This window comes from Triturus cristatus, chromosome 3_2, assembly GCF_964204655.1.
Source record: "Triturus cristatus chromosome 3_2, aTriCri1.1, whole genome shotgun sequence".
In the NCBI taxonomy this organism is placed as follows: domain Eukaryota; kingdom Metazoa; phylum Chordata; class Amphibia; order Caudata; family Salamandridae; genus Triturus; species Triturus cristatus.
Window position 1 is genome coordinate 533,103,470 of NC_140584.1, and position 18,248 is coordinate 533,121,717.

At 49.2% G+C, this 18,248-nt stretch overlaps 1 protein-coding gene across 5 annotated transcripts in view; it reads right to left on the bottom strand.

The window, feature by feature from the left end:
- The window catches only part of KIAA1549L (KIAA1549 like), a 667,839-nt gene that overhangs the window by 330,765 nt on the left and 318,826 nt on the right, over positions 1 to 18,248 (bottom strand). For all 5 annotated transcript variants that reach the window (XM_085648235.1, XM_085648236.1, XM_085648234.1 and 2 more), the window contains one exon: positions 734 to 870. In XM_085648235.1, coding sequence (XP_085504361.1) covers positions 734 to 870 — 137 coding nt within the window. The remainder of the gene's footprint in view (positions 1 to 733; positions 871 to 18,248) is intronic.

Below are 18,248 nucleotides of genomic sequence, written 5' to 3' on the forward strand. Positions count from 1 at the left end.
TGGTGAACAGAGACTTGAAGGTAATGCAGGATAACTGGGAGTACCAACATTTCTCGGAGGCAGCTGCTACCCGGAAAAGTGTAGAAAAAGATCAACGAAGTCTTAAATATCGGTGCACTGACCCTTGTGGACATAGGTTAGAAATGGTTGACGGCGTTCAGACAGGATGGAGTACATTTGTTGCTGGGGGGAATAGGATATATTTGATGACGACAACCGAGTTGCTCAGAGAATGGTGAGACAAGAACTATTAGATCTGTGGGGCAGTAGGAATACCACATGGTATGGTTTTCCAGGGGCAGAAAGAGAGAGCATGGCTTCAGGCAAGAGGAGAACTGGGACCATGCAGGCAAAAGAGAGGTAAGGTAAAAGACCCTTAAACAAGAAGAGCATCAGAGACAGCCTTGGACTGGTGCTGGCAGGCAGGAAATAAATAGTTCAAGGCTTAGGTTTAAGTAACAGGATTAGCAGTCGTTGGTTCAGATATGGTATGATTTGACATCAAGAAAAGGGGGATTATTAGAGCTGTAAGAGGATGGTAATATTTAGGGGATGCAGATGGTTTAGAGTTAAGTAGTTAGAACAATGATAGGGATAAGTAGTGTCTACACTACAGCTGAGCCGAAGCATAACACATTGAGCTATGCATGCTTCCTAATAACGCGTGTTTTTATACAGTCAGCGTGTCTTCCCCAAAGTCAAACAATAACGATAAGATGATGCCTCGACTCACCTGGACTGTCTTGACGTTGGAGGTGGCTGCTGAATTCTTCGTTAGTGTGTACTGTAAAGCACTCAGCAATTTCTGCTCCATAGACTGGACGAAGCTGCAGGAGTGCGCGTCTTCTTGCAGGCCAACAACTTGCAGCACTGAGAGAGGAGAAAGGCGCAGAGGCGTTACATATTCATTCTGATGGTTAAAAACTTCTTTTGGGTTTTCAAAGCAACATTCAAATTCTAAAAATGTGTGTATTTCCGTGTATTTACAAGTTAACAGCAGAGACGATTATTCCCCAGCCCCTGCTGTGCTCAAGTCTCCCACCGACATGTACCACCTTCTCAGTGCAGGTTGTAAGTGGGAGTGTTAAACTCCTCGGAATCAGGCACAATCTGTACAGAGGATCGGTCAGTTCTGGGGCCTGCGGGTCGCTTCCCGCTCCAGGGAGTTTAACTCTTCATCTCCATTAAGTCGTGGGGAGATACCGCCCGGAAACGTTAATTCCAGCGCCGCACTTGCAGTGTCCCTCATGCACTTAACAAGCATTATAAATGCAATAGGTCTCGCCTTTTATTAAGTTAAAGCCATTTGCTTTGCAATACAATACCATTAGCAAAGCAAATAGCTTCAACTTAATAAAAGGCGAGACCTATTGGCCAACCAATAGCACTTTGAAAACTCACCTATTAAATGTCTCTCAGAGCCAGTGCATGCGCTGGGCTCAGAGAGACCTAAAAAGGAGGCAGCTGAGGGAGAGAGGGTTGGTAAAAGAAAAATACGATACATTTGAGAAAGAGGCCCTTGTAATGGAATGTGAAATGTGATAAAGAGTCAGCTGAGCAAGAAAGATGTTAAGAGGGAGGCAGGGGATGCAACAACAGCTTGTATTGGGAAAAAAAAGAGATGAGAAAAATAACCAGTTAGACGGTAGGCAGGAGATAAGAGAAAAATGTCAGGAAACAGGAAGGGGGCGGGAGAACAAAGTAAAATGAGTAAAAACTCAAAGGGACAAAAAACAAGAGTGTATCAGATAGGTTAGGAGAGAGAGAGAGAGACACACACACAAGATGGTTGACAAAGGAGGACAGAGATTTGAGAAGAGAGTTGAGAGGAACAAACCTAGAACCACAAAACTTTGCCAAAAAAAAGTTTGTTTTTAATCTGAGTCAGTAGCACAGTTGTACCTTCCTCTATTATTTGATGATGGGCATGTATTCTGCACAACGTTTCGAAACCAAAGGCATTGTCCCAGTCTTTGTCAATGTGCACTTTTTTTGGGGGTGTCTAGTGCTACCATAACCATCAACTAGATTTCTAAAAAATACTCTATAAACATACATACCAATATTTCCAAACATAAGAGGTAGATGGTGAAAATTATCAGGGGGAATTCATTTTCACCAATGGCTAACTATGAAGCAAAGGCAATAATAGGGAGGAGACAGCTAAAAAAAAACCTGTTTGGCTTTAAAAATCATGAGTATTCTGCCTAAATTGCTGGTGTATATGAATCAAGCACTGGTGTGAGCTGACAGTCTGTATCCGCACTGGAGAGAGTGCAGCAGTAAAAGACAGAAGAGTTTTTAAACTGCAGCTCCATATTTCACTGCTTGTGGACTGCCCTGCCTTTGGAGGGTGCATAAGGAACTCCCAGTAACTTTCCTTATCCCCTTGAGAGTGCACCAGTTACATGATACTTCCTACTTGGCGCAATATGGTGCAAGCTGAAGGGCAAAGGTTTGGAATGGGGCGCACCACCAATGAAAGGAGGGATTGCCCCCTTGACATTGGACAAAAGTGGAAGGTGCACCCGAGCTATGGGCCTTAAACAAAGGGCTCGTCATGCATCTGCAGCCCCTTCTATTTAGCATGTGTCTGGTTGAACAGAATGTTGTAGGAGATTGATGGGTGCATATGCTGTGATAAAACAGAATGTCCTTTGACATATGTGGTTTGGGCGATAATATTTTCTTAAAGTTTAAAAAAATGCAATATAATAAAACAGTCTAGGTTTGGATGACACATATGGAGGGTGCAGGCCTTGTTTCCGCATCTCTGTAGGGGATCTGGCCTTGGTTTGAAACTGGACTCTGTTGCTTGCTTGCATTCAGGGATTGGTCGGGCACTCTGTGAGAGCGTCACAGATGCCTGTTCACTGATGCATACTCAATGGGACCCACCGAGTATGCTAACTGCACTCGCTCTTGGGAAGTTATTGAATTCCTTGTGTTTCATCCCCTGGTGGCCTTCTTATTTAGGGATTTTTCAAGGCTTTAACTGACCATTTACAGCCTTGTTTAAACTAACGTAGATTGCAATTTCGTCTGATGTAGATCCAATGCGTCCAAGCAAAGTCTAGTCATGTGGTCTGTTACATAATTTGTTTAACTTTGCATCTGACCACCTGTTGTAGCTGTGGAGGTGATATCTATGCCTCTTGGTAGAATCCTAGTTGAAATACAGATGGCAACTAAAACGGAAATGTGTCTGCCTTTGTAGCTGTTGGTTTTTTTTTCAGCCTTGCAATTGTTTCGTTTGCATCTGCAGTGAAGTCACTTCTAATAATGTAACCAGAGTAAAATGTCATGTTACATCACTTCCTAGGATGATAGGTAAAAGTTCATATGATGTCACTTCCAGTGATGTAATTGGTGGTCAAAGGTCAAGTGATGTCACTTTCCTTACCCCTGGGATTTTGGTGAATCGACGTCCATGAGCAAGGGACGCCATTAGGCATGGAATTTACCGCGGGTCAGCTACTAGCATGAAGCGTTTGCCGGTGAATGGACCTGTTATTGAGTAGTCCCAAACATTTCATCCTTGTTCAGCCGACCGAGCAGAAGACAACGGATGAAGAGATTAGTCCCAGAATGTCTGCCACGCATAATTAAAATAGTTTGGAGAAAGAACCTTCCTTTCTAAGGTTTCTCCCTGTGGAATTCCTTTCAGCTGCCCCTTCATCTGGGCTCGTGAGCTTTAGGGGAGTTTTGAAGGCTCAATCTATTAAGATGCTTCATGACGTCCCCCCCACCTGCTATTACAGCAAGCACAGAGAGCAAACATAACTAGCACAACATTACCTTAGCACACAGAGGCATTACTTTGGTGTAGTTTAATAGGTGTGCAGTATTGTCATGTCATAAGAACAACAAGAACACGTGTTACATAATAAAGGGATAGGGCAATGTGTTATGGTCTATCTGCGTAATTTGACTGCTCCTTTCTAGTCCCCAGAATAGGCATAAACAGGAGGTGACTACCCTCTCCCACGCGGGCCGCCTGGTGTCCGAGCAGCCAGTGAGCGGGATGGGGTAGTTTTGCTGTCGTCAGCAGAGCTATATTTACCGCTGTGAGAGGATCGAGGCCGCAAGGAGGCGGTCTGTTTCGATGCATGTGGCTTTTTGCGGATTTAGTGTCGCAGTGTAGTGTCCACAACTCACTGTATTGTGTGACCCACGTAAGCTGAAACTCAAGAAAACCGGGCGACCAACTGTCCAAACCTTGTGTTAGAAAACGGCAAAGATCGGGGTGTAAGTGGGCCGGCTCGCAGACCCTGCAATAATTAACAAGATTTGCGGAAATGTAAAACAGGAAATGTGACTGGCAGATGCGCCAAAGGCGCCTTTCAGCCTGGCTGTTTGTAATTGTAATGGAAGCTTTTACGGGGAGGGGTAAAGGTGCAGCTTGAGGTATACGAACTTGAGCAAGCTTGTTTTAGCGGCTAATTGAGAACACACAATAGATGGTGTGATAGATTAGGAAAAGGAATGTTTCTCGCAGACAGTAAACAGTGCTGAAGGGCGTGAGTCTGCTATATGGAAGTTTGTAGTTAGCTAAAGATGTATTAGCTAGTGCATTAGAAATTATGGAGTGCAGTGAAAGGGCTTAAAGATGCATTTAATAAAAGTAAGGTACTGCAATGCGTCCATGAGACCATGAGGAAACAATCTCTCGACATGCTGTGGCGGGGGCGGGGGAGCGCATTCCAGGCGGGGGAGCGGACCCTTTGAAGTATGATGCCAAGGCTGTGGCTACGCGTGCACACGCCAGTGGGCTGAAGCGTTTCCCCAAACGGATTGCATGGCGGCACGATGCACGTGATTGTGCGCGTGCTCGCCATGCAATCCACTTTTGGGAGCACTTTGAAATGCCCCTCTTACTAGAGTCTCGCATAGCGATTGCGTAAACGCAATAGCTATGCGAGACCTAAAAAGGGAATCATCATGGGGCCGCAGTGGGAGTGAAGGCTGCTTATATATCCTGCATATATATTTGCTTTTCCCCTGTCTAACCCTGTTTGTCAAACACTCACTACTAGCAGGTATAGTGATACTCACTCAGAGCATGACATGGGATGTTGAGTGGTCATTCGCGACTGAAGGTGACAACAGACTAGAATTCCTATGGAGAGCAGTGCAGAAAAAAGCAGCTGCTTCCCAAATCCAACTTTTTCAAACCTTGAACTGAAGGGTCCGCTAACCCATGAAGGACCATGGGGTGGTAAAAGCATGGACCATGCAAGGTATCAAGTGGACAAGTTGGACAAGCATGGAACAATGGAAGGTATCAAGTGGACAAGTTGGACAAGCATGGAACAATGGAAGGTATCAAGTGGCTATTGCTGGGCATCCACATTAACTATATCTAATGAACAGTCCATGGAACTCCAAAGATGAAGTGAGGAGTGTAACCCTTACAGAAAGCCAGCCTCCCACCCAGTCCTCGCACCAGCAATTAAAAAAGCACTATGAAGTGGCCTGCGCTGGCCACGCCATAGAGCTTTTTTTACTTTCAGTTTTACAAAAACTGCATATCAGCCGCACTGCCATGCAACATACCTAAACACATTGACAAGGCATAGGCGGGACCGATTGGCTTTGCCAATGCTTGCTCACGAAGCTCCCTCACTCAAAGCGTTACTATACTTGTCTCCTTTGAAGAAGCTGTTTTTTTATATCTTCTTACTCTGGTGCCATCACTGAGATAACCCCCTCCCTTTAGAATAGCTGCATCTACTCTCACCATCAGATCTTAGTAAGCACAGTGCACAAGCTTCATGCATTCCTCGACTACACATGGCATTTCTAATTTATCAGAATATTTTAAGACCTGCCTGTGCATTCCTTGGTATCTCACATTTCTTCCTGTAGCAGTGGGGGTATCCTTCTCAAGCCAGTGCTGAGGAGGAACAACGTATGGACCATGCCTTATTAACAAAGTACTGGACTTCATGATTCCCCAATGGCAAATACATTGCTTTTTTTCTCAAATTCCCCTTTCGTACCAACACCTTACATATCAAGCTTCAGTAATGCTATAATCTATGAAAGAAAATCTAGAGCACTAGTATTTCATCGAATTCATGAAACACCCATGGACAGGGTCTCTTGTTGTACCATTAAACCTAATGATTAAATAATATTTTCCAGTCTATGTGGATACATTTAATGGCCTTAATAACAAATTATGGTTTACTTGTGAGACCATCATCTTATGAAAACATGTTAGCACGAGAAATAGTAAGAACTCGAATTTTAATGACTTATCTGGCAAAGGTAACAGCCATTGACAAGGTTATTTTCCCAATCAATGACAGCAAATTATAGTCAGACTGTAATTATGGTTATGTCATCATTCAGTTTCCCCAGAGCATTCCAGTGGATGCCGCTTAGGATAACCAGACATCCTGATTTGCTGGGACAGTTTTGGTTTTCTAAACATCTGTCCCAGCAGATGAGAGTTAAATTATTGCAGTTCATCATGCAGAAAGTGGACATCAGGTCTGGCTGCATGTGAGAATATTGACTACAAAAAACCATTCTAGAAAAATATCTTGGCAAAAATATGGCCAACCAAAATATGGCAGTGGTAAGTATATTTTGGTACAATAGATGTGGCTTGTGGGATGCCTCAAGGTTCAACCTTGAACCCAACATTGTTTAATATCTAGGTTACCCCACTAGCAAAGCTTATCAGATCTTTTAATTTGGACATTGTGAGTTATGCCAGTTAAAATTAGATCACACTGAGAACGAACTGAGAAACTCAGTCATCCCAATCCAACTCCCGCGTATGTCTGTTGGACAAAATTTAAGGATGAAGCATATTTTTTATAAGAATAAAATTCTAATTGTGGGAGGGCTGTCTATGGTCTGGTCCTAAGAGTGGTGGCCTATTTAATTAGAATTCTGCCCTTTTCCTGTGCTCAATCTTGGATTCATCTTTGATGAAAAGTTAAACTGCTCTGCCTGGATTGCTAAGACTACTTCTTCTCACCTATTTGAGACTCTTAAGAAAGCTATCACCTTACCTTTCTGTGGAAATGCGATTCCAAGTTATTCATTCGACTCTGGATTTAAGGCCGGATTATTGTAATGTGCTTCGTTTTGACCTTCCTATATACTAGATTCAAAAGCTCCAGGTGATCTAGAATTTTGTAACAAGAGTGTTCGTACCTATTCTCCACTAGGCACCAATCTCCCAACATCACAGATAACTTCTCTGGCTCCCTGTTGCCAAACATATTTCCTTTAAGAGCCAGTGTATTTGCCATAAATGTATCTAGGGCAAGATCCCAATGTTTCGTTGTAACTCATTGACCCTATACAAACCAACCAGGTCCCTTCATTCAGCAACTTCGTGTTTACTGGCACTTACAAAGATGAATAGATTTTGCTGCTGTTAAAGCTTGCAAATCACTTCCTCGTTAATTGTGCTTGACCTCATACCTTTTTACATTTATGAAACATTTGAAGACCTATCTGTTTACCATTTGACTGTTCTTGGACAACTGTGATCTGTACTATCTGTGGTGTTCTTTCTCCTAGCGAACAGATGTCCATAAGTTAGACCTATTGTGTCTTCTATCGGATCACTATTGGAAAACACCTCTCAATATATAGACCACTCTTTGAGAGCTTTTGTGGTCGCTTTACCTGCTTATATCAGAGATACAACCCACTTTCTTACCATGATCGATGGCATTCATTGGGAGGCTGATTATACGCTTGTAACATTAAATGTTAACAGCCTTTACACTAGTATTTTGCACGAGTTGGATATAGAAGCGGTCAGACATTTTCTTAAGGCTAGATTCATTTCTCTCTAATTTCATTCAGAGATGAGTTAGGACATGATCTATTTGTTGCTTGATGAACATTTTTTTTCTCTTTGATAACCGCATTTACAGACAAAAGCAAGGACCAGTTTTTAAAATGTAAAACCTGACCTCTTCTCATTGTTGTGTTGACCTATGTGTCATCCATTTTAACTCTGTCCTCTTGACCAGGCCCTGCTCTGTCCTTGGCACTCCCCTTGCACAATTGTGTGTAAAGAAACTAGATTGGGGTATTGCAAAATATGAATATACGCAGAGGTAGCACAAAAGAACAGCTGGTGTCTGCTCAGAGTTTCCTGACAATGGTTAATCCATTAGCGTATCTTGTTATGCAGCCCCAAGACTCAAAGTTGCTTATACACCAAGGCTGTTGGTGATTATATTACCTCATTGTGTGTGTCTTTTTTAAGCTCTATTTACACCATTGGGCATCCCCTGTTTGTGATCTTTTCCTATAAAAGCCCATGTAATCATTGCTCAGTGTGCTTCCTCCTTGAGTATCCCTTGGTGCTTGTTGGACGAGGCCCCCGCTCATGAGTGTTAATAAATGATCTGATCTTTACTTCACTCCAGTGTCGATTCCCCATACTTGTTTGAACCAGAGGACCAAGGGTGACCCTGCACCAGTGTGCTGGCAGAAGGCACACTTCCATACAGCGATCAGCACCTGCTTTGCCCCCAGTTACGCAAACTTGTTCATGGGCTGGTGGGAGGTGCAGGTGCCCATCTACTTAGCGGAACATGTGGTATTGTGGTCTCGCGTCATACATAACATCTTTTGCATCTGGAAGGGTGATGAGGAGTCAGCTAAATGGTTTGTGGACAAACTTAACGAGAATTCTTATAATTTGACATATCAACAAATCGAGGATAGAGTTCCTGGATGTTGTATTGTGTGTCAAGGAGAAAATAGTGGAGACCAAGTTGTTCCACAAGGAAACTGTGGGGAACAGTCTCCTGGGTGCTAGCAGTGCGCACCTCTCTAGTTTAATTTACAGCATTACTTATGGAGAGCTACTGCATGCTAATTGTAGCACAGCGGTCCTAAGCAGTACATTGCGGGGGAGCAAGATATAATCAGCTTAGCTAACTATAACTGCTGAATTTCTCTAGTTTTGTATGAGTGAAATCTGAGCCCATCTATACTGTCCCTGAAACCTTTTTTTTCAGTGAATTTCTAAGGTTTTTTTTTTTTGAAACCGTTTATTGCATTTTAAAATAGTTACAAGTATGGGCCTACAACCATCTGGCCGGCCGCTAGAGTGGCAGAAGCATATGACATACATACAGTAAGAGTCTCTTGGCGGTTCGGATTGGTAAATCAGGAGATAGCAGTAGCGCAGGCCACATAGCTCCAAGCCCACAGTACGGTTCCCTTTTATCAAAACAGGACAACACCAAAAACCACACCCGCAAGGCAACCCGCAATCCAAGATGTCGGCACGTGCTCCTTAAGTGGGGGATCCCAACCCGCAGCCTAACTCTGAAGAGGGGGAATGGGAGCAGATCCGGGACTGGGGGCCCACATGCCCACGGCTGGGGGAGGGGGCCGGCTAGGGGGGACGGAGCTGGTGAGGCAGCCGGTAGCAGTGGCGGCTCACAAATACCCCCGCGATAGGCGTTCCAGGGGCCCCAGATTTTCACCCACGCCCCAGGCTTACCCCTCGCCACATACACCACCTTTTCACGAAACATACACCAATCCATGTGTTCTTTCCAGGCCAACACCGCCGGGGGCCTCTGGGATCCCCACAATTGAGCAATGTCACGCTTAGCTATCATGTATCCCAGAGTCATCCACCGCGTCTGCGGGACCGAATAGTCATTTGGTTCCCACACATTCAGCAAGCATCTCCTCGCTTCAGGCAACAGCGCGACACGCGTAACCACACGCAGGACCTCATGCACACCACGCCAGAATCGCTCCACCTTTGGGCACTCCCACAGAATATGCATGAAAGTTGCCAAAGCACCACAGCCACGCTTACACAATCCATCCCCAGCAAAGCCCATACGTAGAAGCCTTGGCCCCGTCACGTAAACCCGGTGGAGGATCTTAAGCTGGACGAAGCGAAGGCGAGCCGGGATGGCCACCCCCTTCGGAGAGGCCACCGCGGAAATCCAGTCCTCGTCGTCCAGTTCCAGCCCGTCGGCAACCCAGGCCTCGCGGAGACTAGTCAGCAGGCACGATCTGTCGTTGATCAGTTTTTTATATATAAGGGAGATCGTGCTGTCTGGAACATGGCCATCCAGCACTCTGTCCTCCAGGGGGGAAGACTCCGGAATGGACGCGACATCCGGGAAGACGGAGCCCAGCGCGTGGCGGACTTGTAAGTACCGAAAGTACTCACTGCCTTGCAGCTGAAACTCCGTCTGCAGCGTCTCAAAAGTTTTGAATCCCCCCTCGTCCAGAGATCTCCCACTGTGCTGATTCCGATCGTGTCCCACTTCTCGAAGCCCTTCGATGTCCACAGGGAGCCCAACCTCTCAGACGCATATAGCGGTGACGCCCGGGTCAAACGGTCCTTCCACCCCATAGCTGCATTAGCCGCGTGCCATACACGCACCATGACACGCGTCGGCCCCGTCAGACGGGAGTCGGGCGCGCCAGAGTAGAGCGCTCGATTGTAATCGCCACCGGGCAGGAGCATCTTGTCCATTTCAAATGCCGGGTTCAAGGCGGGCCCGTAAAGGCCATGATTAATTGCAGCTAGCTGGGAGGCCCAGTAATACCGTTTAATATCCGGGAGGGCAACCCCCCCATCGTACCACGGGAGCGTCAATTTAGCCAGAGCAATACGCGGCCTCCCGTCCCAGAACAGGCGCCGCTGCAGGCTCTCCACCTCACGGAAGTAGCGCGCCGGAACCAAGTCCATCGTGTTCTGGAGCGCGTACAGAAAGCGCGGCAAAGACATCATCTTAAACAAGGCCGCTCGGCCAAGCGGCGAAAGCGGAAGACGCCGCCAACGCGCCACGTCCTCCTTCAAGCGCTGGAGGGGGGGTAGCAAGTTCCGCTCGTAGCGGGCCTCCGGGTCCAGAGTAATATATATACCCAGGTACCGGAACCCCTGGGAGGCGATCTGGATCGGGCAGTCCCGTGGTAGGGCCGGAGCCTCCCCGGAAAGCACATATACGCAGGATTTCGCCCAGTTGATGACAAGGCCTGAGTTCCGACCGAAGGAGCGCAAAACATCAACCAGGACAATCAGCGATTTACGCGGGGAGGCGAGATACAAAAGGATATCATCGGCGTAGAGGGACACGCGGTCCTCATGCTCGGGGGTCCAGCGGAGACCACGGATAGAAGGGTGCCACCGCAGCCACTCCGCCAAGGGCTCCAAGGCCAGTGCAAACAGGAGCGGCGACAAGGGGCAACCCTGACGCGTGCCCCGTCCCAGCGCGAATGGGGCCGAGACTCGCCCATTCACCACCACCTGCGCCAATGGGCCCGAATACAACAATTTGACCCAGCTAATGAATCCCGGTCCAAATCCAAATTTCGCCAGCATCGCCCAGATGTATGGCCACTCAAGCGTGTCAAACGCCATGGTGGCGTCTAAGGACGCCAAGATGGCCGGCTCCCGCACAAACGGGACACGCGCGAGGACCCCGTGCAAGCGTCGCAGATTAAGAGCCGTGTTGCGATGGGGTATAAAGCCAGATTGGTCTTGGTGGACCAAATCGCCCACCACGCCGACCAGCCGGTTGGCCAACACCTTGGCGAGGACTTTGTGCTCCGCGTTCAAGAGCGAGATAGGCCTATAGGATGTGACCCACTCACGGGGTCTCCCCTCCTTGTGGATCACCACGATTGTGGCCAGACGCTGGTCCGGCGGGAGGGAACCCTGCGAGTGGGCCGCCACGAACATCGCGCGCAGGTGGGGCGCCAGTACATCCGGTCGCAGCTTGTACAGCTCGATGGGGATACCATTGGGGCCCATGGCCTTGCCGGATGCGACCGAGTGAATAGCAAGGGCAATTTCATCCGAGGTGGGAGGAGCGTCCAACGAATCCCTGTCCTCCACCGAAAGGGAGGGCAGCGCGATGTCCCGAAGCAGGGCATGGGAATCTTCCTCCGAGCAAGGAGAGACCGGGGAGTACACCTCGCGGAAATAATCCGCGAAGCAGGAGACAATGGCCTCCGGCTCGGTGACACGCACACCATCCATCCCCTCGATCAAAGGAACCACACGACTCGCTCTCTCCTTCTTGTCCAACCACGCAATCAATTTACCAGCCTTATCACCCACATCATACAATCGCCCCTGTTGCTCTCTACTGAGGCCCCTGGCCGCCTCCGTGACGAGGGCCCTATAGGCCGCCCGCTTGAGGTGTAGAACATGCAATTTGGCATCCGTCACCCCGCTCCCCAGGTCACCCTCTAGTTCCGCAATTTCGGCCTCCACCCGGGTTACTTCCTCCCGCTCGCACCTCCGGGCATGGGAGATAAAGGAGAGGGCCTCCCCTCTGAGAACTACCTTAAAAGCCTCCCACAGGGAGGTGGCCGAAGGGACAGACCCCACATTCTCATCAAAGTATCGCTGCAGGGATTTGATCAAGTCAGCACGAATAGTGGGGTCGCGCAAGTACCAAGCATTGATTGGGGCCACCCTGCCCTCCCCCCTCGGGAAGACATCGAAATGTAACAGTAATGGGGAGTGATCTGAAATACCCCGCGCCAGATGGCACACCTCTCCCACCCTCCCGGCATAGGCCGCAGGGACAAGGATGTAATCAAGCCGCGAGAGGCTACCATGGGCACCCGAGTGGAAGGTGTATTGCAGCTGCGCGGGATGCTTTAGTCGCCAGAAATCCACCAGTCCTAATGTATCTAAAAGGCCGGACAGCCACGCCTGTGCCCGGGGGAGGTCCCTAGGGGGATGACGATCCATAGACCCAGAAGCTACCGCATTAAAGTCCCCCCCAACCACCAGCAGACCACCCGGAAGGTCTAGGAGAAGGCGCCCCAGGTCCGCAAATGTAGTAGATTGTAACCCAGGCGGAACGTACACTGATATAAAAACAAACACTCTACCCTCCATTCTACCCACCAGGACAGTGTATCGTCCCCTCTCGTCATGGCGCACCTCATCAATCTCCAACGGGAGCGAGTTCTTGATCATGATACCCACCCCCCGCGAGCCCGAGGTGAAGCCCGAGTGGGCCACCAAACGATAGCCCCGCCGATTCATGGCATGAAAGGAGTTACCTATAAGGTGTGTCTCCTGCAGGAAGACAACATCTGGTGAAATACGTTTCAGATACTGCAGGACCACACCACGCTTAATCCTGTCCCCCAGGCCGTTAACATTCCATGACAACACAGTCAAATCCCTACCCCCCATCATACGTAGAAGCAATCAGTCGTCCCCCACAGAGCATCTCGAGAGCAACAATACAGTAAAGGGTTTGCCTTGCGGTGCAAACAAACAACACCCCCCCCCCACCCCCCCATCCCAACAGAACTCCCCCCTCCCTGCACCCCTGCATGAGCCCAGACAGCCCCCCCAAAGTGCAGTGTGCCTGTCGCCCCATAGCTGAAAAACTAACTAGTCCCCCAGAGGAGGAGGGAAGCCCCCAATAGACCCCATACGACCTCCATAGGAGGGGAACATACACGATCAGTAAATGGTAAAGGAATGTTATCCAGAGCAAGGCCTATTATTCACCCCTCAGTTCTGATCCGGTGGGCCCTCCCCGCCAACCGCACCCCCCCCACCCCCTCGGCCCCGATCCCCAGGCAGAGTGTCCAACCAGTCCCCAGCCGCCTCGGGTCGGTCAAAAAAGTGCGTGCGACCATCCACCTCCACCCTTAGCTTAGCTGGAAAAAGCATTGAGTACTTAAGGTTCAGGTCCCGTAGGCGACGTTTAACTCCGAGAAAACTCAGTCTCTGCTTTTGGACCGCCGGAGTAAAGTCAGGGTAGAAATGCACGTCCATGTTATCAAGCTTGACCGGTCCCTGTTGCCTGGAGGTCTGCAGGATAGCGTCTCTGTCCCGAAAGTTAAAAATCCGGGCAATGAGAGGCCGCGGCGGGGCACCGGCCTTAGGTCTGCCCCCAGGGACCCGGTGGGCACGTTCCACCGCAAAAAGCTTACTCAGCCCCCGGGGCTGGAGATGGGTAAGGATCAATTCTTCCACAAAAAGATCTGCCGCCTCCGCCTCTCGTCCCTCCGGCACCCCCACAATGCGAACGTTATTCCTCCGGGCCCGACCCTCAGAATCCTCCAATCGACGGTCCATCAGGGCGCTCGCCTGGCCAAGCCGGCGCACCTCCTTTTGGAGGGCCACCACATCTGTCGTGAGGCTCGTTGTGGTGTGGGCCAGGGAATCGACCCGGTCGTTTGTTTTGGACAAGTCAGCCCTCACAAGGCTCACATCCACAAGGACCGAGTCTATCTTTTGCGCTAGGGTGTCGAAGCGCTGGTCCACCGAGGCCTTCATCTCGGCGATGGCGCCCATGACGTCCCGGAGGGTCAGATCCACTGGCTGAGCAGACGCCTCAGTCGGGCCCGCCGGGGATGTGCGCGATGCCTCCGGAGATCCCTTCTGGAGGGTGTAGCGGTCCATACTGTTGGATTGATGCGCCGGGCCACGGCGGGTCGTCTTCATCTTCGCCCGGTCGCCATCTTGTTTGGTGGACATGCCTGCTCTCCCACCGTCGTGCCAATCTCCTCGAAAGGGCCGCTAAACCAGTTCACGGGTTCCGGGGAAGAGGGCGACCACTGGACCGCAGGATGACTCACAGCCGGCGGGTCAGCCGGGCACCTGGACAAGGCCACACCACCGCACCCCGCTCCGCAACCCTACCTCTCTTGAGGGCAAGGGGGGCGCAAAAGCGAAAGTGAAAGCGCGGGGTACGCGAGTCGCCCAGCCCTGCCCGCCGCTGTTGTTCGCTTTGTCCCCGGGTCGCCCCACTACTCCAATCCGGGGGGCCGGCGCGGAGAAGGCCGCAACCTTCGATCGGTGCTCCCACCGGTGTCCGGGGTCCGATTCGAAAACGGAAAACGGGTGTCGCCTCAGCTCGGGTTCACAGACACAGTCCCCTCAACAAGGACAGGATATAGCCAGGATTAATTCAGGAGGTCGCGGAGGTCCTCGGGAGCCTCGCACCTACGCGGCCATCTTGGTTGCGCGCTAGGCTCCTCCCCCTCTAAGGTTTTTTTAATTCTATTTCCACACTATAACATCCCTGCAAACTTTTGATTTTTTTAAATTCTATTTTCTAACTTTAACGTCCCTGTAACCTTTGTTTTTTTCAGTGAATTTCTATGTTTTTTAACTAGTACTCGCATTTGCAGAGGGGTATAAAAGGGGGCGGTGCCTCTGACCAGCTCACAGCAATCCCACTGTGTGGGACTTACTGGAGGTAACAGGAGGGGTTTTTGGCCCTCAAGGACCCTCACCATTCCTGGAGGACTTCATCCCCCAATCAGTAGTGCACCAGGAGGCATGTATGCAGAGTGGTGGAGAAAGTGGCAGGACCTCCACTGACCTCTCAGAAATCCCACTGTGTGGGGCTTACTGGAGATAACAGGAGGGGTTTCTAGCCTCCAAGGGCCCCCAGCATCCAAGAGGACTTCATTCCCCAACCAGTAATGTTCCAGGAGGTGCGCCTGCAGAGTGGTTGAGAAAGGGGGCGTGGCCTCTGATCACCTTTCAGTAATCCCGATGTTTGGGACTTACTGAGGTAACAGGAGGGGTGGATGGCCCCCAAGGACACTCACAAGCCATCCCCTAACTAGTAGTGCGCCAGGAGATGCATTTGCAGAGTGGTGGTGATAGGGGTCGGGGCCTCCGGTGACTTTTTCTGGGCCGATCTTTTTCTTTTGGTTTGTTTGTTCTACTTGGGAAGGGGGGTGACGTGACCCCCCTTCTATGGGCCAATTTCAGCCCTTTTTTTATATATAGGGGGGGCCACGCGGCCTACCTGCCTGGGTCGATTTCGACCCCTGGAACTCCATCTTCTGGGGCCTGCCCTATTTATTTTGAAATTTTAAAATGATGTCCTCTGGGATTATTTCATATTCACACCTTTTTTACTGCCCTATTTAAACATTTTGAAGTAGTAGGGGAGGGGGCATGCATTGTTTTCAACTAAAGTCCCAGGAAGGTGGCGGTCCAATAGGCGGCAGGAGGGTCCATGCGGCCCTCCGCATTCAAACAAATGAAAACCCCAGGAAGGTGGCGGCCCCCAGGGCTGCCTGGGGGGTTTGCTCGACCTCTGCATTGCTTTCAGACAAAGCCCCAGGGAAGGGGCGGTCCCAGCGGCTGCAGGGTACAGTGCGACACCCCCATATTAAGTTACCAATGTTTGCCCTGGGTAGGTGGTGGTCCCTGGTGCTGCGGGGGCCACGCAGCCCCCGCATTAAGTTACTACTGTTTGCTCCAGGGAGGTGGCAGTCCCCACGGCATGGGGTGCCACATGGGCATCCCTCACAAAATTAAAAAGCAGTGCCCCTGGGATTTGGTCCATCTAGTGGCTCCCTTGTAAAGAAGCATGGAAGCCCTTTTTTCTCAATTTTGCCACAGATCCGCCTGTGAATTTGTGGCAAAATTGACACCCCACATTTTTTTAACCCCAAGCCGGGTCCCTGTGGGACCCCACCACCAGTCTTAGAGAGTCAGGGTATTCCTAACGGGCCGCCCCTTTTTTATGTTTTACATTTTTTGTGGGACTCAGCTCAAAATGAGACCCAAGATGGCTGGCAACACTTCCTGGTTGAAGTGTTGGCAGCTAATCAAATTTGAGCATGGAGAAAACTGGATCTGTAGAGAATCTGCATCCCTATATATACAAATTTGAATACAAAACTAAATGCATTTATACCACATGACAAAAGCACTATCTGTGGACCAACAGCTAGCTTTCTGCCAAATTTCATGTCACTCTGTCCAGCAGTATGGGCTGTTCAAAGGTCCTATGAGAATGAACATGGGGAAACATGTTTTGAGACCCCACTTTTTCATGGCTACCGCTAGACGAAACACCCCAAAACTTTCCAACAGCATCTGAAGTAACTGGCAAATTTTGGGGGGACATTTCATGAACATTCATCAACCAGCCCCAAAAAAAAGGCAACTGAAATTCACTTTTTTGATAGAAACTAGGTCCTAACTATAAGTACCTATTGGCGACCGCCAGTAGGTAATATATATGTATGCATTTAAGTCAGCATTTCCTTACGAAATTACTTTATTGTTTTACTAATGACTTTGGCCCCATTTGACGACGCTCCATGAAACTTTCCAAAAAGGTGCTACTTTTTGACTTGTTTGTTCATGGAAAGCCTCAGGGGGATCTTTCAAGCGGGGGCTGAGAAAGACAGGGGGCCTCAAAATACAAAATCCCTTGCATTTCCCAAAGACTTCTTTAGGCAGGGCTACAGCAAAAACTACGGAAGGGAATTACACCAAATTTGGCAGGAAGCCACCTTGGTATGCAGATTGTGCTTTTTGTGATTTGCTGTAAATCCGGCAAGTCGTTTTTGAGAAGTTAAGGCTAAAAAATAATTGCAGATCTGGATGGTTCCTAACGATAACATCCTTGGGTGTGTGAGTAGCTGTGTAGGTCAGTGAGTGCATATGTGAGTGACTGTATAGGTCTGTGAGTGAGTGTGTGAGTGTTTTGGTGGGTGTGTGAGAGAGTGGCTGTATAGGTTGATGGGTAGAAGTGTGAGTGGTTGTATGGGTCTGTGAGTGAGTTGCTGTATGGGTCAGTGACTTGGTGTGTGAGTGGCTGTATGGGTCTGTGGGTGGGTGTGTGAGTGTCTCAGTGGGTGTATGGGAGGGTGTGTGAGTGTGTTTGTGAGTGGGTGTGTTTAGTGCATGTGTGGGTGTGTGAGTTGGTGTGACTATCTGTGTTGGTCTGTCAGCGGATCTGTGAGTGCCTGTTAGTCTGTGAGTGCCTGTGTAGGTCTGTGAGTGGGTGTCAGAGTGTGAGTAAGTGTGTCTGGGTGTGTGAGTGTCTGTATGGATGTCAGAGGGGTGTGAGAGTGTATCGGTGTTAGCATGAGTGTGAGAGTGTATGTATGGGTGCCACAGTGGGTGTGAGAGTGTCTGTGTGCATGACTGTGAGTGAGAGGGTGTGTATGGGCATAAGAATGGGTGTGAGAGTGTCTGCATGGATATGTGAGTGGGTTTGAGAGAGTCTGTATGGGTATGTTAGTGGGTGTGAAAGTGTCTGTATGGGTGTCTGAGTGGGTATGAGAGAGTCTGTGTATGTGACTGGGTACGTGAGGGTCTGTATGAGTGTAAGAGTAGGTGTGAGTGTCTGTATGGGTATGGAATTGGCGTGAGAATGGCTGTATGGGTATGTCAGAGGGGGTGAGTGTCTCTGAGTGAAACAGTAGTTGTAAAAGTAGTTATATCTATTTATTTATTTGGGGTTGCCCTAGCTCTACTGATCCATTGC